The sequence below is a fragment of the Bidens hawaiensis genome, unplaced genomic scaffold (assembly GCF_021521415.1).
Source record: "Bidens hawaiensis isolate Kalapana, Puna unplaced genomic scaffold, B.hawaiensis_p1.1 tig00041853_1, whole genome shotgun sequence".
Classification (NCBI taxonomy): domain Eukaryota; kingdom Viridiplantae; phylum Streptophyta; class Magnoliopsida; order Asterales; family Asteraceae; genus Bidens; species Bidens hawaiensis.
In genome coordinates, this window is record NW_027497420.1 from 119,193 (window position 1) to 143,569 (window position 24,377).

General features: G+C 38.7%; 1 protein-coding gene and 1 pseudogene across 1 annotated transcript; one reads left to right on the top strand and one right to left on the bottom strand.

Annotated features, from left to right (window-relative positions):
* Window positions 1-6,641: 6,641 nt before the first annotated feature.
* Window positions 6,642-7,682, top strand: LOC143593227 (cytosolic sulfotransferase 12 pseudogene; annotated as a pseudogene).
* Window positions 7,683-18,287: 10,605 nt separating this feature from the next.
* LOC143593225 (poly(A)-specific ribonuclease PARN-like) lies at window positions 18,288-23,271 on the bottom strand. The gene is made up of 8 exons (XM_077072921.1): window positions 22,973-23,271; window positions 22,769-22,899; window positions 22,501-22,689; window positions 22,306-22,418; window positions 22,084-22,200; window positions 21,411-21,525; window positions 19,902-20,117; window positions 18,288-18,898 (listed from the first exon to the last, which is right to left on the bottom strand). Exons 1-8 carry the CDS (start codon window positions 23,269-23,271, stop codon window positions 18,288-18,290), a joined length of 1,791 nt encoding a protein of 596 aa, XP_076929036.1.
* Window positions 23,272-24,377: the final 1,106 nt, after the last annotated feature.

Consider the following 24,377-nt stretch of genomic DNA (forward strand, 5'->3'; position numbering starts at 1 on the left):
ATTGATCAGCATCCTTTAGAAAACTTTTAGGATAGTGACTTTAACGCGCCAAAGTGGTCGAAGCCTCAGACGCATCATGATACTACTTGTCACGTATTCATTCAGGAGTCAAGTGGTATCCTTGGATTCTGACGGGATTTTTTTTTTGAAATGGTGTATATTAGAAAAAAAAATTAGGTTAACAGGAAAGTAAAACAAAAAAAGGATTTTGGTTAATCCGCTATTGTGAATAGCGGATTAGGAGCAAAAAATTGTAATTGCCGCTACTGTCAATGACAGATAAGAAAAAGATCCCGTTACACTTAATCCGCTATTGTGAATAGCGGATCACATTATAACCACTGATGATTAACTGATTCCTCCTCATCTCCTGACTTGTTGACTTCTGTAATTTAATCATCCTCTTACACTCCAAAGTCAATTTTTCCTTGTGGAATATCTTCTTCATAAAACAAACCTGCAAAACTCTCGATAATATTAGGTGGAAATAATGAAATAAGATATTTAGAAGGAACCTTATGAATTTTATCATATGTTCTAGGAAGTTCGCCATCGGAAGTATCACGATCAACTTCTTTTTTGTTATCTTCATTAACATTCTTTTCCAAGTCCTCATCCTTGACAACTTCATTCTTAACATCACTATTCACCTTCACCTCATACTCTTGAATCTCAGTCTAAATCTCATTACCATCCTTATCTTCAACCCCATTAACCACCTTAACCACATTCTCATCATTATCCTCCTCTTTTTCTTCATCAACCACTTGAGCCACATTAGCTTGGAATATTGAATTCCAATTGAAACCTTCATCAACATGGGTTGTAGCTGCCTTTTGCTATGAGGTTGATGCTTCAGTAGGTTTCTTTCCCTTTGATGATTCTCCCTCTAAACGATGATATATAGCTTGCTTGTAGTAATCTCGTCCAAAAGGATTAGAAGCATTATCCTCTACACTTTTGCTAGTGCATTCCCCTTTGAAATGTCTTTTCTCTTTGCAACAAAAACATCTAACTTTAGACTTATCAAAGCCTAACTTAGAAGTTGTACCATCAAGCACATTCCGACCTGTTATTTCTTTGAAGCTTTGTTCTCTCTTTATCACACTTGCCATGCACCACCTTATGTCGATCATCTCCATTTTGTAACGCCCGCTAATTTTCGGTTTAAAGATTTAGAGCTTGTAGAGTATGTATAATTCTCGGGATTTAACCGACACTTCTCGGAAGCCTTTACGTCATCCCGGTACGTTTAGTCGTTTAACTTTTCTTCCCGATTGGCCAAAATCCTCCTAGGTATGTCTAGTACAACATACTTAAAAATCATGTTCATTGGTGTTTGTTAGTTTGGTCAACTAGTTGTAGTTTGATTGTTGGTGTTCAGTTGACTAGAATTGTAGTTTGATGCGTTTAACGCGAGGCTTGAAGTGATTAATGACCAATTCAGCTCGGGGGAACTTGGTTTGATGTACGGGCTATTGAAAAATTATTTTTATGAGTTAAGGGGCTGAATTGGTTGTCAGTTACTCAATGGGTCGGTACAACGCGCAATTGAGTTTATTGAATAGTTGGTGCGTTGTACTTGCGAGTTACCGACCCATTTGACTCATGTAGCGTCGTGTAGACTTTTTGGCTGTGATTTTATCATATTGGGTCCACACGGGGCTGAGTTGGATGTTAACGGCCTAAACGACTCTTAAACGCGCGTGTTAGTGTCACCTAGTGCTTCCGGGGGTAAATTGGGAATTCTTTACTCCCGGGAGTAACTAAGGGTCATTTTGGTGAATGTAAGGCCTCGGGGGGCTGTTGTGATTGAGTTTGATTAGGTCGAGACTTTAGGCAACTCGAACCATGTTAGGACGTCTCGTAGGATAAACGAGTCATCTCGATATCGTTAGTGATGTTTGAATGTAAACCGACAGGTGTTTGAGTTTTGGGATTACTTAGGCTTTCTCTAGCTCGTGGTGAACACCTGTCTTGTGTCACGTGAGTTCATGATGCCCCTTTTACTCTTTTAAAGTGTTGGGCAAGCATGCACACCTAAGCGATTTTGCTTGATGAAACGTTTAAACTATTTTATATAGGCTTGCTTGTATATGGTAGGCCTTGGGATGTTATAGTATGTATGAATGTATTATTGTATGGTCAATATTTGGCGATGTTAGTAGTCGTTATCGACTACGGATGTTACGTATGCCTACTTTGTGTTTACATACGTTGATGAGATGTTACGTGTTTGGGTTGTACGTTTGCTCGACCCTGATGTTATTACTTGGATTTCATATATATATATATATATATATATATATATATATATATATATTTATATTTATATATATAGGGATGTACTTATAAAGATGTTTATATATATGTATGTGTATATATATATATAAGGATGAATATTAATTGAAGATGATGGCCTAACTGATGTATCACTCAGCTCAAGCTGACTTTGAGTGCATATTAGTGTGAGTTTTCAGGTTAGGAGAAGGATGCCTTACCTCTTGGACGTGCATGAAGCTACTTGGACAGGAAGGGCATACTTGGATAGAAGATTTAAATATTAAACATTTCTTTTTAAAAGTTTTATCAAATATATTTAAATTGGTTTTGGGCATTATTCCCGGGTTTTGGGAACTTATTTTATTAATTATGGTTTTCCGCTGAATTATACTCTGAATTGGATGTTTTAATGAAATGAACTATTTTCAAGTTTAAGTATTCTTATAATCATTTTGGATGAATACCAATTGTAGGGTTCCCGGGGTTTGGGGCCTTACAGGTTTGGTATCAGAGCCATGGTTCGAGGGATTCGAGCATCCCCGAATGCTTGGACTCGAACGTAAGGGAAGAGACTAGTATGCCCACCGCGAGTAGCAGCACGCCAAGAGGTAACGTTAAATTGTTTAGTCATTCCTTTGAATTTTAAAGTTCCGGTATGTGATTAATTGTTTAAGTGTTAGATAGAATGCTAATGTGGTTAGGGGCAAGGGGTGTTTAGGACGGGCCGGTGAAGTAAACGACTAATAACACTTGATCAACGTTATTAGCAGTTTACCTTACCGTTCATGTTCTAAATACCACTTGTGTCTGACTATGTTAGGGTTCCGTCTTTGTAGGGATATGATTTGGCTAACTCTCGAGTCGTTAGCGTTAAAGTTCATCTTATTATCTAAATTATCCTGTTCGTTTCCCATCCTCTCGAACGCTTTGCGCGTAATTGTTTAGCTGAGGTGTAGCATGCTGTCAATCTGGGTTCCTTGGTACTTGACCGCTTAAATTCCTCGCTCCTTCAAGAATTTAGCTGAGTAGGAGCGTAATGTTATTCCCGGTACCTTTTTACTTGATGGATTACAAGCTTCGGTCTTATTTGATTCGGGTGCCAGTAGAAGTTTTGTGTCTACCGCTTTCTGTTCGTCGTTGAATAAATCACTCGAGCATGTAGTCGATGTGTTTAAGGTTGAGGTCTCCATAGGAAAGTCCGTTTCCGTGTGTAAGGCTATTCAGGGTTGTTCCCTCGAGTTGTTTGGGTATAGATTTCCGATGCGGTTGCACTTGATGCCGCTTGGCGTATTACAAAAGTGAATCCGATCACCCCGGTCATCTCACGGAAGTTTTGGAAGCTCTGCGTAAGAACAAGTTGTATGCAAAATTTTCTAAGCCTTCCTTTTGGTTTCGTGAGGTTCAGTTCTTGGGTCATGTTATTAACCTGAGTGGTATTTTGGTTGACCCTGCAAAGGTGGAAGCCGTAAACGAATAAGAATCTCCTAAGTCTCCATCCGAAATTCGTAGTTTTCTGGGCTTGGCGGGGTATTACCACCGTTTCATTCCCGATTTTTCAAAAATCGCTTCGTCATTGACCAAGTTGACCAAGAAGAGTTTTAAGTTTGTTTGGGCTTCTGAGCAAGAGAAGGCTTTCCTCGAGTTGAAGAACAGGTTGACGCATGCCCCGATCCTAGCTTTACCAGATGGCACCGATGATTTAGTTGTTTATTCTGATACCTCTTACCAAGGGCTTGGGTGTATTCTGAGGCAGCGAGGCTGAGTCATCGCTTATGCCTCACGACAGTTGAAGCTTCATGAGGCGAATTATCCTACTCACAATTTGGAGCTGGCGGCGATTGTGTTTGCGCTTAAGTTGTGGAGGCATTATTTTTACGGCGTTCTTTGTGTTATCTATATCGATCATAAGAGCTTAAAGTGTTTCTTTGATCAAAAGGAACTGAATATGCGACAGCGTCAGTGGTTGGAGTTGATTAAGGATTATGATCTGGAGATTATGTACCATCTCGGTAAGGCTAACGTAGTAGCCGACACGTTGAGCCGGAAGGAGAGACCTAAACCCATTTATGTAAAATCTTACTACCTTATTTTTAAACCCGATATTTTGAATCAGATAGACAACGTTCAGAACGAAGCTTTACAGGTGGAATGGATTATGTCAGAGCGTATTTGGGGTCAAGAAAAATTGTTGGAAGACGTCAGTGACGGGGTGAAGTATATGGATGGGCGTTTATGGGTACCAAGATATTGGGGTTTCAGAGGTAAAATTTTGGATGAAGCACACAAGTTGCGCTATTCCATTCATCCGGGCGCGACCAAGATGTACCAAGACCTGAAGAAGAATTATCGGTGGCCTGCGATGAAGTTTGTGGTGGCTTACTACGTGAGTAAGTGTTTGATGTGTCTACAAGTTAAGGCTGAGCACCAGAAGCCTTTCGGGAAACTTCAACCTCTGGAAATACCTGAGTTAACCCCGTTACTAACCCAGTTAACCCAGTTAACAATACCCACTAACCCAGTTACAAAAAAATCCCGTTACTAACCCGGTTAACAAACCCCACTAACCAAACTAACCCAGTTAACAAACCCCACTAACCAAACTAACCCCTTACTACTTACTAGTTATTTTGAATCCATTTCTAACAACATGAATGCATGCCTTGAATGCATGATTTAAAGCTGCCTTGAATTCACATCGAAAGCTGCCAATATGAAAAATGCCACCTTGAATGCATGCTGCTATATTACAAGATTAAAGCTACCATGACCCGTGATGAATGGCAAAATTAAAGCTGTGTTATGAAGAAGAGAATGGACCCGTGAGCTGTCATGCCCGTGATGAATGCGAAAGCTGCCATGCCCGTGATGAAGCTGCCATGCCTGCCATGAATGAGAGACCCGTGAGCTGTGTTGTGTTATGAAGAAGAAGAAGACACCTGCTACTCCTAATCCTACATTCTGTTAAATGGACCCGTGAGCTGTTAAAAAAAAATTCCTAATCCTACACTCTAAATGGCGGATCATGTTAAAAAAAAAAAAAATTTTTTTACTTCCTAATCCTACATTGTAAATGGCGGATCATGTTAAAAAAAAAATTCTTCCTAATCCTACATTGTAAATGGTGGATTAGGTTTTTATTTTAAAACCCTAATTTTTTTAGGTAATATTTTAATTCAATCTTATGCTTTAGTAAATTTAATAACCTGTTAGAATTAATTTTAGATATTTAATTGTTTAATGTAATCATTTAAAATCCTTTTTATTTAATATGAGGGACAGATGCGGAAAAGAAAAACATGGGTTTCACTAGAAGTTGACAAACGGCATATTTAATAGGATCGAGAGATGGAAACAGAGATCTACACTTCTCTAGAAGTCGACATGCGACAACCAAAATTACTTATGTGTTGTAATAAAATTATACCGTAGCTCATGCTTACTATTTATGTTTTGTTTGTTTTTTTAAACACTTTTTCTATATTATACAATACAATCCCACAAAAGGTACAAAAATAAAATATAAATTTTGAAAAGATCATAGTTGTGAAGAGAGGAAGAGATCATGAGACGGTGAAATTGGATCTCATCACATATTTAAGGTAAACCTGTTTTCGGTTTAAATAAACACCAAGTGTCTATTAAGAGCATATACCATGAATAAACCGTTAACACTTTTATTAATAAAAATACTAATGGTAAAAAAAATGACTTGAAAGGAAAGTACAAAACAAGTTACAATTTAAATAATCAAATACGCATTAAGAGCATATACCATGAAGAAACCGTTAACCTTTTTTTTTTTTTTTGACTTTCCCGTTAACCTAATTTTTTTTCTAATATACACCATTTTAAAAAAATATTCTTTTGGCGGCCGACCAACAGTTATATATGTCCCATTTATGATCATTGACACTACATCCGGACCGTTACTCATTATGAGATGAGCAAGCACTTGGTGATTAGGAACGTACTCACAAGTAATATATGCTAATAACCGCCCAAATCTAGGGTCTCAGAAATAATACATATTTAAAACCTAAACTATAGTTGCTAATCATAAAATTAAACTGACAATAGTTTCTTCTAACCATCTTCTTTAGTCTAAATGCCTAGGCCCACCCAAAACCAAGCAAAAACAATATTTTGTTATATATTATGAAGTTTCGTGAAGTGGATTTCAATTTATTAAGAACACTCTATGACTCTTATTGATTACAAACAAACCATATCTGAAGAAAAGATTTGTCTTCATATCTAAATGCATGACAATGAAAGGGTATCTATGTTGACCTTGTATAGTTGTACCTAAATGCATTAAGCATAAAATGGGATGATCCTTGCACTTGTACGTTTTACATTTCCTTCATCATATCATCATGTCAAGTAATTTTACAAGTGCACCAGGAACAGAAGAACAAGAAGATGCCGAGTACAAGAAGATCTGCGAGAAGCACAAACATTTGATAGAAACACTACCCAAAGCAAGTGGATGGTGGACACGACACCTGCATAACTACAATGGCTTCTGGATAAGCCCCGTGATCCTAAAAACCAACCTGCTTCTACATGCCTACTTCAAGTCTCATCCCACCGACATCTTCTTGGCCTCCTTCGTGAAGTGCGGCACCACCTGGCTCAAAGCCCACATATTCTCTACCCTTAACCGTCACCGCTACAGCTTCTCCGACCACCATCTGCACAATCACAGCCCACAAAGCACCATACCAGTCCTCGATGTCGAATCCTACCCTATTACCGACTACACCAACTCCCCAGCTCCTCGACTCTTTAGTACTCACTTTGCTCGCCCTTTGTTACCGGCCTGCATGAGTTCTGGCAAGTTCGTCTACGTCTGTAGGGACCCAAAAGACGTCTTGATTTCCAAGTGGTATTTCATGAACAAAATTAGATCCAAAGAGCTGCCTCCCCTTTCTTTAGATGAAGCGTTTGAGCTTTTCTGTCTCGGGGTGTCGGACTACGGGCCATTCTGGGAACATGTTTTGTCATACTGGAGAGCTAGCTTGGAAAATCCGAACAAGATTCTGTTCTTGAAGTACGAGGAATTGAAGGAACAGCCAGAGGTGGTGGTGAGGAAGTTGGCTGTTTTCATGGGAAATTCGATAACCGCAGAGGAAGATGAGAAAGGGGTGGTGAGGGAGATAGTTAAGTTGTGTAGCTTTGAGAATATGAGAAATCTAGAGGTGAACAAGACGGGTGTGGAAAAGTTTGGCAAGCTGGTGGACGTGGAAAAGCAAGATTTCTTCCGAAAAGGAGTGATCGGAGATTGGAAAAACTATTTGAGTGAGGAGATGAAAGAACGTATTGATGGAATCACTGCTGAGAAGTTCAAGGGTTCGGGTTTGATCTTTACTTCCATATATGGTTTGAGGTAAATGGCTCCTGTTGTGTGATGAGAATAATTCAAAGAGTAATGTATCCGTTACCGAATAATATTGTAGTTTGTAATTTCAAGTAATCCGTGTTTTGTTTTGTGATTTGAGTTTTTTCTTTCAGTTGTATGTAATTGCTACTTAAGCATGCAGCCTCTTTGAAATCAATAAAGTAACGAGTTCTATAGCATATTTAGTATTACAAATAAACCAACATAGCGACGCCAAAGCTAGTTATAGAGTTCAAATGAAGCGTTGCGAGAGTACTAGCATCATGCCTACCGCATCGACGTCTCGACGTCTGGAAGACCTCAACCTCTTCTCCCAACATTCGAATGGAAAGGGTATAAATAAATGGTTCAGAATGTTCTTGTATATGTTTCTCTCAATTATCGATCAGTACAATATATACAAACTCTTAACAACTATCAAGGCTAAATAATAGGGAATGCTATGGAAATAAAATAAGAAAATGATGTGGTCAAAGATTGATTTCCGCCTTTACCCCCCCCCCCCCCCTCAAGTTGGAGCATGAAGGTTACAAATGTCCAATTTGTCAAGTAGAAGTTGTATTTGTCAAGAGTCCAACGCCTTAGTAAATAAGTTAGCTACTTGCATCTTTGTGTCAATGTATAGTGGCTCTTTTGACTCAACCCGTTCTCTAACAATGTAGCAATCCATCTCCACAAGTTTCGTACGTTTATGGTAAACTGGATTGCTGGCAATGTGTTTGACTGCTAGGTTATCACAAAACAATTGTGCTGGATAATTTTGTTTAACTCCCAAATCTTTTAAGAGCCACCTTAACCACGAGATTTCACTCACGGTAGTTGCCACTGACGTGGTACTCAGCTTATGCAGAGGAATGTGAAACTACTGACTGTTTCTTCGACTTCCATGATATTGGCGCTCCACCAAGAACTAACAAGTATACAGTTCTAGATCTTCTAGTGTCAGGACAGCCGAACCAGTCGGTGTAGACTGTGAGGTTAGTTCCACCGCCTTTAAAGAGAAAGATACCTTGTCCCCGTGTGGATTTTAGGTATCCTAGAACTCTAATTGCGGCATCCCAATGGTTTTGTCGAGGATCGAAAACAAATTGGCTTAGTATATTAACCGACTAAGTGATGTCAATCCTTGTTACTTGAAGGTATAGGAGCCAACCTACGAGTCTTCGATATTGGCTAGCATCGAATCATGTTTCTTCATCGCCTTGTCCAAGGTTTGTGTTTTGTTCCATTGGAAAGACACTTGGTCTAGATCCAATCATCCTGCAATTTTCCAAGATGTCCAGCACATACTTTCTTTGACTAAGGACCAACCCTTCTTGATTTCATGTAATTCCTAAGAAGTACTTAAGAACCCCTAGGTCTTTGATGTTGAACTTGCTGTTGAGAAACATCTTGGTTTCATTAGTCCTTCTCGAGTTATTTCTGACGATGATAACATCATCTATGTAGATGAGGGCTGCCATATATGAGTTTTTGGATTTGAATATGAAAAGGGAATGATCTGCGCATGATTAAATAAACCTAATTTCGAGTGAAGCTTTGGTGAATTTTTGGTACCAGTTCCTCGATGTCTGTTTTAGCCCATATAGTGATTTTCTAAGTCTGCAAACCTTGTTCTCTTTCCCCTTTTCAAACCATTGTGGAATTTTCATATAGACCTCTTCATGTAGATCACCATGAAGAAAAGCATTTCTCACATCAAGTGGATGGATTAGCCAATCCTACTTTACCGCTACCGCCAAAGGGGTTAGAACCATTACCAATTTGGCTATAGGGGAGAATGTGTCATGTAGGGCCCGATTATGTTGATTAGTTTTTTGTATTATTTTGTTTTGTTATCGGTTATATTTTGTTAGCTTTCGTTTATCTTGTAATGTATGTTTAGGCCTCAGGCCTTTGTAAATAAGGCCCACTTGGCCCATTATGAATGAAAACAAGCATGGCAAGTCTTCCATTATAAATTACTGGAGACATACCCATACAAAACAACCTTTTGCAAATCCTTCTTTCTCACTATATCCATATCCTCTCAGCAACTCTCCAAACTTACCATATTTAGTAAAATACTCAATCACAACTCAAGATCCGAGATCTTGGTTAGTTGTTGGTGATTTACACTAACCAACAACCGAGATTGATTCAAGAACTTGTTGTTTGATCTAGTTTAGGGACCTACAATTGGTATCAGAGCTTTCGGCTCTACTATTTGAGGTTCTTAGGTCACAACCTTGGATTTTGGTCTTGTCTTAGTGTTTGACAAGTGTGTTTAAGTGTACTAAGGGCTATTTTGGGTTGTTTTAAGCAAACTATCTAAAAGAGTGTTTGTGTGAAGATCCGTACGTAACAACGTATTACGCGATTACACTTCTCCAGATACTTAATCGCATCGCATTTGGAATCCAAATCGCATCGCATTTGAAGTTTAAATCGCATTTGCATTGGAATCCAAATCGCATTAGCATATGTGGACCAATTGCATTTCTATTACCAATCGCATTCCCATCTGTTTTCTAGCCGCACTCACATTTCAGAAACCCCATCGCATCGCACGAGAAACCCAATCGCATCGCACAAGAAACCCAATCGCATCGCATTATTGTTCACGTGCGATTGTGATCCCCTGTACTTAGAATTTTTCACAGAATTTGCTGATTTTAAGAGGCTGCCTTGATTTCGGGTTTACTGATCAGTTTTAAAAGATGTCTTATGATCCAGAATTGTTAAAGAGATTCATGAGACTTGAAAATGAAGCTGGGACTATTAACAAACCACCTAGACTCCTGAACTTTGAAAGCAACTTTGAACACCGGATATGGAGGTTCAAGAACTTCAAAGAGCAAACGACTTTTCAATGATGAGGTCGATTGAAAATGGACCTCATAGACCCGTAACATTGAATCCTGATGATCCACTTTATGTTCCTCCTTAAGTGTCATTGATGTTGATAAGCAACTAATGCTCGTAGATGAAAAGGCATATGGGTATCTCAGTATTTGTCTCTCCACTGAAATCACTGAAAGCATAAGAGAATGTGCTTCTAAAAAGGTTCTTTGGGATGCCTAAGTGGAGATATTTGAAGGAAACCCGGATATGAGGGAAAGCAGAAAAGCGATGTTGAAGGGTGAATTCAATATTTTCAATCATATTCAAGGAGAAACATTTTCATCACTCCTTAACAGATTTGAAGCCCTAAATGCCAGAATGAGAAGTGCTAGTATCCTTTGGGATGTGTCCGAAATTAATAAGAAGTTGTTGAAATCATTGCGTACACGTGGAACAACAATGTCACTACCATTAAAAGGACCACAAATCTAAACACAACAACTCTTATGCAGCTAACTTCCACCATCAGATCATTGGAGATGGATGACAAGCTCCGAATAAATAACCATGTCAGTTCTCTTAATCATCCAGGTGTTTCTATAGGGTCGGGAGTTGGATCAGCTTTTCTGGGTCAGTTACATCCTATAGTTCATGCAGTTGATGGGGTAAGGGGGGGTTCAATCTACAGTTCAATCTGTTCAATCTGATCAAAAAAAAGATTTCATTTCATCAATGAGGGCATCAGGATCATCAACATCAAACACTATTCAAGAATTGGTAAACTGTGCTGTTAATCAAGCTCTAAAAGCTCATGGCGTCAACCAATCCTTAGGTAGCATTTCAGGCAGTTCAACTCACTCCACCAACCATTGTAATGACTCCCACATTTCGCTATTCCATGCTTTTATGGCTAGCCATGAAGAATTGTTAAACGAAAAGATACTTCCTTCATCCTTCAATTAAGGGGATCTTCCAGAGATCAATGAACAAGACCTTAAGAAAATGGACATCAAGTATGAAATGGACATGACAGTGCACATGGCCACAAACTTCATGAAAAAAATATGGGAAGAACATCTTCAAGGATGCTAATAGCAACAACATTGGATTTGACAAAGAAAAGCTCCGGTGTTACAACTGAAACAAAATGGGGCACTTTGCAAGAGAGTTCATAAATCCAAGAAAACCTTTCGGAGAAGTGAAGATTGTTGTTGTGTTTGATGAGGGAAGGGAAAAGGTTATGGAGTTAAGGGAAAAGGGGTTGGTTAAAGCATCTCATCGAGTCGGGGTGTTCCAAGAATTGGTAAGGGAAACACGCAAGCAGTTGGTAAGGCCATGCTTGCTCAATCTGAGGAATCATCTGATCCTAACTGGATCAATCAAATGGGTGAGTTGATGCTGCCAATGAACTTTGCTGGGATGGCGTTTATGAATGAGAATGAAGCTTCAACAAGTGTTGGAAAGTTAAGGAAGTAAAGCAAGTCCCATGATTCCTGAGGTACACACACATTTATGCTCTAAACTGTGCATAGAAAAGGTTAAAAGCCATGATGCCAGCTTAATAAGAGAAAATATTGGAATTAAGTACCAAAATGACGAGTATAAGAAAGCTGAAAAAAATTTTATCACTAGAATTAAGACTCATCATGATGGCATGGCAAACTTAAATCGAAAGTTATTTGAAGCATATTTGAAACTTGATTCTCACAAAAAAAAATCGAATAACTGCTTTAAACGCTAAAATTGAGGAACTTAAGATTAATTTTTCAAATAGAAAAATAAATGTCGATAAGTTTGAAATGGTATCTGATAAGTTAAATGGCATCATTGGTTCATAGATGGGAGTGAAACAAAAGAGGGGACAGGATATGATTTTACTGCAGTTCCACCACCGTTTAATGACAATTATACATCCCTACCCCACTTTAGTTTCAACACCCCTCCTGATGACAAAATGGTCTATGTAATTGGGTATTTACCAAAGCCTAAGATCTTTGTCCCTAAAGTTCTAAGATTGTTGAACCAATTAGTTCTAATGGTGGTTCATCTTGTTCGGCAGGTGGTTTAGCGGATGGGAAATCATTTGAGAATGACATGAGTTGTGATAAACTTGTGCTTACCTATCCTATATAAACGCCATTAATCATCTTCCAAACTTTTCCCTAAACCGTGATAATAGCAATCCCAGCCGTCACCCTCATTAAGCATATAATTTCACCTCCGTTCCTGCTATTTTACTCAAAGTTATAAGTGTTTTTGTTGACTTTGCTTTCTTAACCGGCCTTTGACTCCGTTTTCTCATCGATTTAAGCATTTTCTGGGTAAGTTGTTTACTGTAAAGTCATTCCTTATTTCTCAATAGTCAATAACCATCAATCAATTTATGAGATTGAGGGGAATTGACGGGTCAGTTTGACTCCAAACCGTTTAAGGGCGCATTAGTCAACAACATTGACCAATGATTGTCTATCACTTCTGGTTGGAACCGACTTTCGGTCCAGAAGACTTTTATTTTTGTCTTGAGATTTCAAGGCTGCTGACCAAAACCCGACTTCCGACTCGCTGTTTGGATTCTGGTCAGTACCAGTTCGCGTAAATGTTAAATATCTCATAACCGGAGTTTTAGATATCCATTTGGATCAATTCCAGCGGATGTATTCTCAGTTTTAATTATAGTTTATTGTCTCTAAGTTTCAAGTCCGTTCGGATTTACTTAAACAGCGCATTAAAGGGCGATTCACTCGTTTAATCGCATTTTATTCTTATTATATTGCAATCTCACCTAAATAATAAGGTGAGAGATCATTCCCCTCATATTTTACTGTTTTCCAATGGTTTTGGGGACATATGCGTATTATATCATATTTTTACATTATATATACTCAACTAGCAAACGTAAATCTTGTGTGTTATCAATTAAATGCTAATTGATATTTGCTTAACTGTTTACTTTATTGTATTCGGAGAGGTCCATCATAATAACATTAAAGTATGATCATACGCCGTCTTAGTAGCCAAAGCTCGATTCGCATGACGATGGTCAACCGACACTCACATTTGTATATGCTAGTCGTAGTAGCCAATGCCCGATTCGCAAGGAAACGGTCAGCTGACACAAATATTTGCTCATTGTTTGATTGATTTATGCTCACACTATTTTGTTTGCTCATTTATTATATATTATTAGTGTCAAAACTAGTGATTGTCTCACTCAACTTCGTGTTGACAAATCTATGTTTATTTTGTACGCATATGCAGGTTATCAGTTGGTTTGAAGCTTAGGTGAAGAACACATAGAGAGACCATTAGATATTAAAATAAAGGATGCTCGCATTTTATTTTGTTTTGGATTATTATTGTCATGTTTGGAACTTGTGCACTTATTTAAAATTTGAAATAAATAAATTAATTAGATATTGGCATATTTTATATTGTATGATAGTACCTTGTGAGCTATGAACCAACGATTCACACCCCGACATTTCCGCCTTAGGTTGGGGTGTGACATACTGAACGAGGTGGTGTAGGCGGAAGGTTACCAGTCAATCGAAATGGGTCTCAACATAAGAGGAAAAGCAACGGAAAGGTCTTCAACATGGGTCTCAACATCTTGAGCAGAAATCTCTAGATCACCCCCCTCAACCTCAACATCCTTCATCGGAGAAGGAGAACTGGAATGTAACTCAATCGACTTACCCTTCTCAGAAGCTAAAGAAGGAGGAGAAGGTCGAGGAGTAGGAGCTTGTCCAGCAACAACGAGATCAACATGGGGCCCACTACTCGATTTTCATTTCAAAGAATCTGTCAAAAGCATGAAAAGTTAATAACATGAGTTAAAATAAATACGGAAGCGAAAGCGCGAGAAATACCCGCGGAGGATGCAGACTTCTCCGCCAGTTTCTCGCTAAGCTTGGCCTTCTTCCAAATAGGAGAAAGAAGGTCAAGATTAAGTGAGCCTTCATAATGGCAGGCATCGCGGGAGCTTTAGCGGTTTCACCCAAAGATGGATCGATCGTCAATGTTTCCTTGCGTTTCTTCTTCTTCAAAGCAGTCTTGTCACCAAAAGGACGAGTAAGGTCAACAACATCTTTCGCATCATGACCTGCCAAACTTAAATCCTCAGAACTCGAGGCCTGCACGGTGATTCCCGAGACTCTTCGCTAGTCGAAATAATCACTGCACAGCATCCGTAGCAAGGGCAATTAGGGGACGAGGATTAAGAGTCGGCTCACCCGCCCGCTCGGCACCGATCAATGAAAACACAGAGTTTTCACCAGGCCCATCCTTAACAAGGGATAATAAAACACTTCCCATAGCTGAAAAGGCAAACATAGATTGAACGAGAGAGAGAGAAACCGCAAGAAATACGTACTCAAGCCATCACGACCATAATACGGAGTCTTGTGCGGCCTGGAGCCGATTCGACTCATGCCAGCCGCAACCAAAGAAAACTCCTGAATGAAAGTAAGAGGAATTACCCGTGCAGTTAGTGTCTTGTACCAATACTAATTCTGATTACCTTGAGGAGGAACATCTTCAATAACTAAGGAAGGATCACGGTAGTTCATCGGGATAGGAATGGCATCTGTGCGGAGGTAGAAGAACTTCTGTTTCCACTCATAAAAGCTCCGTGGAGCCTCTCCAACAAACATGATGTTAATGTCTCGTAAGTGGAACCCGAACCAGCCACCCTTGGTGTAAATCTTGTAAAAAATATTAAAATCATCAACGATTGTAGTGATGCGTTGAATTCGACAACAAAACTCAAAATGTCAGAGACATATCATCCAAAACTGATGAACCTGGGTTATGTGCAACCCATTAGACAACTGCATGTCTCGAAAAAATGTGGTAATGGGCAACCAGAAATTTCCATGGTCAAAAAACTCAGAATATAAGGCCAAGTTACCGACGGGGGCATCTTTGAGAGTGCTACCAGCAGCGGGTAGTTCAGGCTCCCATACAGGCGAGACCTCGTAAGTCGAAATCAAAGTTTCATAGTTAAACCATTTCCAATGGATCGTAACCGTTTCAATCGAAGAACTACCACTCTTCTGGACACTTTTTTTTTGTCGGATTTTTTACCGGTTGAAGATGATGCCATTGATCGATGGCAAAGGACAGAAAATAAAGAGAATATAATCGTGAAAGATTAGAAGTGTAAAAGGTCGGAAAGAAGTTTGAATGAAAGAAAAACGGTGAAAACGACCTATTTATACTAATCGTCGGTGGGAACCAGGGTCCAAAACGGATATTCTGGAAAAGCAGGAGGTCCAATAAGAAAGAGACCCGTCACGCGGGAATTTCAAAGTTCAAAACAAGTGGGCGGGTAAGTGACGCGCGCTAACAGACGAAAGACCCTGCTATAGCAGGCGACGTCTGACGTTAGAAGTACCAGGGCCACTTAGGGTATAACCTTATACAAATCCAACTATATAGTTGCCATCTAGTTACTACATAGTCAAATAATTCTGCACAAGAAACCTTCCGTGGCAGAAGGACGAGGAAGAACTTAGTAATACCTGTAACGCGAAAAAAGAAAGAATTGCCTATCGAAGTGGAAGCTTCAAAAATAAGAATACACGTCAGAAAGGTGAAGGAACTACGTACATAACAACCAAGCTTGATGGGAATGAAGCCTGGTCTGAGAACATTACCAAAACACGATGAAGATATCGAATGCATAAGCAATGTTTTTCGACCAAGCAGCATACGAACCAAACAAAGCGTTGTAAAACACATGAAATGATGGAAAATACAAAAAGAAAATGACGAAGGATAAGGCAACTCGACGCGTATTTATACTACAAGAATAAAATGTGACAGTTGACAGCCGGATGCAACGCATTAGAATCTCCAATCAGAAGACGACACGCGGAACAACAACACTCAAATTCAAGGTGTCGCAATTAAGAAGCGTTGGTAAAATCACCTGGAGTAACTATGAACCAGAACCATGCGTGTGGTGACGCCACCACAACTAAAGTGTCAGGAAAATAGTCAAAAGCTATCTCCATAAATACCCTCATAAATAACTGTCAAAATTAAACAACAAAACGAAATACAAGTCCAATATCCCACCCGTAGAACTAATCACAGAAGAAACAACGGACTGGGGGGACTTGTGGAGGTAGGACACTAAACTCGCATCACAAGGATTAAAACCCCCGCAAGCGCGGAAGACCAACCGCATTAAGAATATTTTCCGCGTAAAGAAGTATACACCTTCCGCCGAAGAAAGACTTAAGGATTAGTAACATAAGAAGTTCAGCGGAGGACTTGTCGTGAGAAGGCACATGTTAGCATGTGGTAAGGAAGGGATGAACCAATCACATGTTGGAATTCCTGTACTACCCACGAAGGCACAATGGATCAATAAGGAAAGGCCAACACAGCACCTACCTATGGCAAGGACCTCCGTACGCCAGTTGTCCGACCAATCATAAGCCACTATCATACGCAGCCATATGAATAGAAGGTTCCATTGAGTGGGACAGCTGACCCTATCCTTCTCCTTCCTTTCGACTATAAATACAACGGTAAAAGGATTCGAACTATTCCATTCTCACAAAGAATTACTCATCACTTACCATACTGATTCTCATGCCGGAGGGCGGTTACAAGAAGACCCCCTATTCCCCCTTCTCATAACAAGCTCACGGTGATCTGTTTTGTAGGTTATGGTTGTCGATTTCTGAACAGTAGTCGTATCAATCACCGGAGAACATTAAGCTAAGCCCACCAGAGGTTAGGTTGGTGTTAATCCGTCCTCGATTGATACATTAAGCTAAGCCTATCCATGATTAGACTAGTGTTTCTTTAGATTGGATCGTAGATAATTCTAGATCCAATCAAGAAGCCGACCTGCTTTCTTCAAATTAACCATTAATAATAATACGAATTTCGGAGATAAGACATCGATATTTACCGAGGAGGAGGAGGATTGTGGATGTTATTTATAGAAGATTTTAGGGTTTCAACATTGGTCTATTGGCATTACTTATGAGAGGAGGGGGGGGGAGAGGATTGTGGATTGTGATTTTGGATGTTATTTATAGAAGATTTTAGGGTTTCAGCATTGGTCTATTGGCATTGCTTATGAGGCCTGTTATAGTCGCCATTTTGCTTTTGAGGAATTTAATGTTTTGGGGCACTCTGTCTCTCTAATTTACTTACGTTTTATATAGTGTGTAATGTTTTTAGACTTTATAATAGTAGAGATGTAAAAGAAAAAAAAATGGTATGGGACTGGTAAACCAGTTATTTACCTGGTTAGGGAAAAACCAGTTTGGACCCGACTCAACCCGTAGGTTCGTTTACAAATTTGTAGTGAATGAAACCAGTTTTGGACCAGAACCGATTTGGAAAACATGCAAAAAGACGGTTTCTTGTCCCAAACCAGTTTATAGCAAAACCGAAACGATTGATAGGTTTGAGCATTTCTCTTCCTAAACCGGTTTATAACCCGGCCGGTTTCTTACATATCGATTTATATAACCTTGATGACCAACCATGTTGGTTTATAATCTAAACCAGTTTTGCACACCTCTGGTATTAGTAATAGGTTAAAGAATTACAACTTTTTTCGTGCTAAAATTCTTGTTTTAAGAAAAAAAATGTTTGGAAAGAATTTAAGGGTGGTTTGTTTGAAAGATAAAACACTGATTTGAAATATAGCAAACATTACCATCACAATACAAAAATTACTGCAAAAGAATGTTGCCTCGTATCAAAATCCAAAATCTACCACTATCAACTTTAAATCATGCTACCAAAATATTCAAAGATCATCAAAGTTGATCATCAACTCACTATTCCAACATACTTCTGACTCCTCAACATGATCCCTTGACGCTCGATCAAACTCCGCAAACGAAGCCGCCAAATCAGCCCCCAAAATCTCAGATTTGCACACTTTTATATAGGCGTCGTATCCTGCCGCCATCAGTCCCTCCGCCGCCAGTTCCCGGAGCCCGTCTCCATAGCCAATAGCTTCAAGAAACCATTCTGAAAGCCCATTTTTCCAAAACACCACAACAGCACAATTCTTGTCAACCAACCGGACATCAAAAACATCATCTTCGGACAACACATCATGGGACTTGCGAAGCATGGCTTTCAGTTTTCCAGCAGATGTGTTGCTTCTGAAACCCCATAAGAAAACCAGATTGTAGATGCTGATTTGTTTTGGATTTTGAGTCCATATGCTGATGTCATCAGTTTGTTCAGTGGAACCCAAATTGAACGCGTTTGAGTAAGGTTTAAGTAAAGGGTTTTCAAGATTGTGGTGTTGGGTTTCTGGAGTGGGTTTCAGGATAACGCATAATTTAGCAAACAACTCGCTTATTCTCACAGCGTTATGCCCATGATTCTTGTGTTCCTCTGCGCTAGCTGTCAAACATGGAAGTAGTTAAGAGAGTAACAAATAGATGAGCGGGTCGCAAGAAGAGTTTGGGCTGAAAAGGTATTAGAATAACAAAGCTTCATTTAAGGTAACTCGCCCATCCATAACTTAGTACTATTGGTTATTAATAATCTACCATAGGATTTATAGATTCAAACTCAAGTTTTAAATGATTTTAGCGAGGGCGTATATGAGCTATGCCGCTTGTTAGCTACACAAGATCAGCTCGCTAAAAGCTCGGATCGAGCCAAGCTTAAGAGCTCAAGCCCGAGCCTAAAAAAAACCTTGTTTAATAAACGAGCCCATGCCCAAGCTTCACTGATGCTATTATTTATATAAATTTTATTTAACATATTAAACATGTATTTATATAAAAACTATAATAATGTAAAAACAATGATAAAAATAACTAAATAATATATATATATTATGTTATATATAAAAATTATAACAAAAACATATATAAAAATTATAGAAGTGCGTGAATTAGTTATTAAATAATAACCAAGCCCGAGCTTGGAAAACTACTCAAAAGTCGACCCTGAGCTTTAAAAACAAAACTTGAAACAAACCAAGCTTGAGCTTAAGAAACAGAGCTCGAAATGAGCCAAGCTTGAGCTTAAAAAACTACTTATGAGTCAAACTCTAGAAACAAGCCGAGCTTGAGGTTTAGAAATAGAGATAGAAACGAGCCGAGCTCGAGCTTAAAAAACTATTCATGAGCCGAGGCTGAGCTCTAGAAATAGAGCTTAGAACAGGTCGAGCTCGAGTTCAAGTAAGTTAAATGAACCATGCTCGGCCTACTCAAGCTCAAAACTGGTTCAGCTCGGCTCATTTACACCTCTAGTTGTAAGGTCATAAGACTTCATATGGCTAACAATTAACGTGCTTGACGCTCAAAATTCAAATACATACATTTTTTTTTGGGACTGAAGAAATCAGTGGGCATTTTATAGACATATTATACAAAATTTACAATGTTTGACTGACCTTTTTGAGGCATCTCAATTTCTACAGACGCAAAAAAGTTTCTTTTCAAGTAGGATAGAGCTGCAGGTAAGTTGCTGTATTTATTAAGCGGGCCCACTTCCTTCACTAGATCATTAATGTCACGTATATCACGAAAAACCGTATGCAACGAGCTTTTGAACTCATCCATTGTAGGCGGAAGCGGAGATACGAATTTGGAATGAATAAATGTAAAATCTACATAAGACAAGACAAACAGCTACATTCATTCGATATAAGGTTCACAACAATGAAATAACATTTTAAGTAGACAGAATTACAAAGATTGTCCTTTATGTTTGTATCAAATTTCACTCGGTGTCCTTTATCTTCAAAATTGATGTGTTTTGTCCTTTACGTTTCAAAATCCAACAACGTTTGTCCCTTGGCCCTAACCCCGTTAAACTTCATCGTTAAGTTAGGTCATGTGCAACTCACGTGGGGGCATAACAGTAATTTCATACCCCTTTTTCATTTTATCCGTTTATGTAAAAAAAAATTCATATAATACACAGCCACAGTAATTTCATTCTACTTTCTTCATCTCCCTGCTCATTCTCTCTCCCCCTCAAGTAATACACAGCCACCCCTGCCACGGCCTCCCACCTCCCCCACCCCCACACCTCCACCCATCTCCGATTACCCCCAATATTTTCCCTCTTTTTTCAGTTCATCAAAAATAAAAACCCTAACTTACTACTCATACAGTCATGCTCTATTCCCCTTTTGATGGCAGAATCCATCATTTCACGGCTGCCTACACAAACCCTAGGTTGGAATTTGAGTTTTCAAAGTGACAAATGGAGGTTCGACGCCAAAGCCAGAGGAATTAAAGGAAGCACCACCACCATGGTGGCAGAGCCCTAGGTCGTCATCTGAGAAATGAAAATATGGGGATGGTCGACAGTGCTAGCCTCAGTAAAAGCTCAAGCTCGATTCGAGTTCCCATACGGTCGAACTTGGCACCTCTAGCTTCAAAGTAATGGAAGAATATTCCAGTAGAGAATAACTCTTACAGACTTATTGGTTCCAGTTGAGTATAAATTCCCCAATTCCTCATAAAAATAATCGCATTACCAATAAACAAAAACAGCTATATTATTCAGAAGAAATGTTCCACGTCAATTTGTGACAGATTATTCAATTAGCATAACACTGATTTAAACAATTGCCAATATTTTGTCAGGTGAAATTCAGTTTCTGGAACCCTAGAAAGCACGAATTCGTCTAATATTCATGAAGCTAAGTTTCTCTAATTAATTAAATATTGAAAAATGTGTATGAAATTACTGTTATGCCCCCACGTGAGCTGCACATGACCTAACCTAACGATGAAATTTAACAGGGTTAGGGCCAAAGGACAAACGCTGTTGGATTTTGAAACGTAAATGACAACACACATCGATTTTGAAGATAAAGGACACCGAGTGAAATTTGATACAAACATAAAGGACAGTCTCTGTAATTCTGTCTTTTAAGTATAAAACAAACCGTTAAGAGAGTTGTGAACAACAACAGGTTTCTGAGAAGTGGAAATCAAATCAACTACTTCTCGAAAGCCACGTATACGCTTACTTTGTTCCTCTTCCATGCTTTTAAGATCTTTCTGCAACAGTAAGAAATGTGGACTACTAAACAGGTTGGAATCCCGACTTTTAATTAAAAGCTAAGTTCTTTTTTTGTCGCTGTGGTTTGAATATTTTAACTAGTTCGGTCAAAAACTGAAACCTTCAACCCTTTGAGGCACTATGGTTTCATTTTTAACCCTTTTCGTCCCTTACACTGACTCTGTTAGTTTTCAAGAAAGGACTAAAATACCCCTATTTATTAATATCTTTTTGACTTAACTTGTTTAACACAGCTAAATCATGTATACGAGTTAAGCTCGAATTTTTGTCTTCGTAATTTACACATTTCAACTAGTTCAGTCAAAAAAATTTAATAAATAGGGATCTTTTGGTCATTTTATGAAAACTAAAGTGAAAAATCTAACAAAGTTAAGTGTTTGGGGGGGGGGGGGCGAAAAAAGGTTAATGAATGAAGCCATAGACTCAAAAGGTTAAAGGTTTTATTTTTGGACTGAGCTAATTAAAATGATCAGACCATATAAACGAAAAAAAAATAATAATTCAGACTAATTAATAATCATTTCACGTGTTAATACCTCTAAAAGATCTCGGTCTTCTTTCGAACTTGTCAAAACAACACGAACAGATTGTGCTCCTCCACCTTTTGCTGAGATTATCAAAGGCACGACATTTTCGTAACGGGACTTCACCATCTGCATTGTTCTTATTATCATTAAACTTCAAAAGTTTATAAAGAAATTCCAACAATTTATAAAAAGAGCAAAGTACCAAATATTAATTCATTAGCAAGAGTTGACCTCAAATACAAGCTGCACTTGACGTTCACTGCAAACATCTATCTTAAAAGATGGTCTTGATCCATACTCGTCACCACCTAATATAAGTTTCCTAAGAGAATTAACTAAAGCATCTGCAAACAAGAACTAATAAATGAATAAACAAATAAACGACATCAGAACAAGAAGAATAATAACATTTGTGAATTTGCTCACCATCATCTTTCATGTGTGCACGTTTACAAGCACTTATCCAGTGCGCGATTCGGGATTTAATTCTTTCAACAAACACATTATCTGCAACTGAACGAGACGAATGGGATTGCGCCACATAAGCGGTTGAAACCGGATTGAGTATTTGATGTTTCGCTGCTGATTCTTGTGCTCTGGACAAGTATGATATACCTTAAAGCGAAGAGTAGAATAAGAAATTTATTAATTATAACCGGTTTGAGCAAAAAAGAGCGTGGAAAGTTACAATTACCATCATATATGCAGAGATTAAAATCAAAATCTTCTCGAGCCATAGAAGATAAGTAAGATGGTTGACATGAAAAACTGTAGCAAGGGGTCCCTATATTAAGTTCATCCCTCTGGAACAAATGGAAGTTGAACCTACATTACATAAGTCAACGCTAAATCAATTGCAATTTCAAAACAAGAATGAATAAATAAGTAGAGAACTAACGGGTGAGCCGTAAGCTTGTTAGAAGCCCTAACGGAGAAGGGGCAAACGGCGAGCTGAAGAATCTGAAACTTCTGGGCGGCGTATTTGGCCTTGAGGTAGGCGGTCTCAGAGGTGTCGAATGGGAGGATCCGGTGCCACGTGGAGGAGTGAGAGCCGGTGGTTTGGAGTGAAAGGGCCACGAAGTCGGAGTTGGATATGTGGGCAGTGATCTCGTTGAGTGAGTCGGTGAAGTTGGACTTGGTCACCTGTTTGATCGGCCATCTGCCATTGCCATTGCAGAGGAACCGCCTCTGTGACATTGGAAATGGCGGCTGGATTCAACACCAGGAGGTTTCTTTTAATTTTGTTGTGACCTAACAAAATGGACTTGTTTTACTTTATTTATTATATTATTTTCGTTTCTTAACGAGTGGTTTACCAACAAAATACACTTTGAACACAACTCATTACATATCAATTCAAGAACAAGAACAAAACATCAAAGACGGTAAGTTTATCGATAATTTGATAGGGATTTCAGGTGGAGACGATTCTTATTGATGGTGATCTAAGTTGACGGTTCAATGATCGTATTTGAGAAATTAAGGCAACAATAGGAAATCGGAAATCGATAACAAATCAAGATAAGGTCACAGCTACACTAGCTTTTTCACTATGTAGTGTATTTTTTTCAAAAAAATAATAAATTATATGTATTTGTTAGAAAATAAAGTTCATTTGACACAAAATATGAGATGAGCTTTGTCATCATTTCCCATTTTAGAAGAGTATGATAAATATACATCTTGAAGCCGTTGGAGATTTCTAGTCATTTTAGTTATTTCCTTGTTTAGCCATTATTCTTGTTTTATATATTGCACATTTCCCATTTTAAGAAAGACACAAAATCAATATACAAACATTTGAGCCTTTCAATTCTTAAGATGGTATCAAAGTGTATGATCTTAGGATCAATGTGCTCGAACAACTCATCCATCTGCCATTCTCAAATCTTTTTCTTCAAAAACCTTTCAAGCCATTGCTTAACCACTCTTAACACGTGAACAAACAAGATGACCAGGAATAATAATAATAATAACATTAATGATGGCTCGCTTTACAAATCACCAACCTGCTCAAGAACAGTCTCAATAGCCAAAACCAAACCCGAAAACAAAACCTCTCCGACAACTATTCCTATCCGGACGGGATGACAGTCGGAGTAGTCGATGAAAATGAAAAAAAAAAACAAAAAAAAAACTCACTGTTCAATCTTCATAAAACAAAGAAGGTAGTCGGTTCTAAGGTGAAGGAGGAGACTAGGAATGATAACTTGAAGAAGACACCCAACTCTTAATGTTAAGAACGACCCCTGTAGCTTTGATAACACCCTCAATAGCCAAGAAACGCCGATGCTTAACAACCC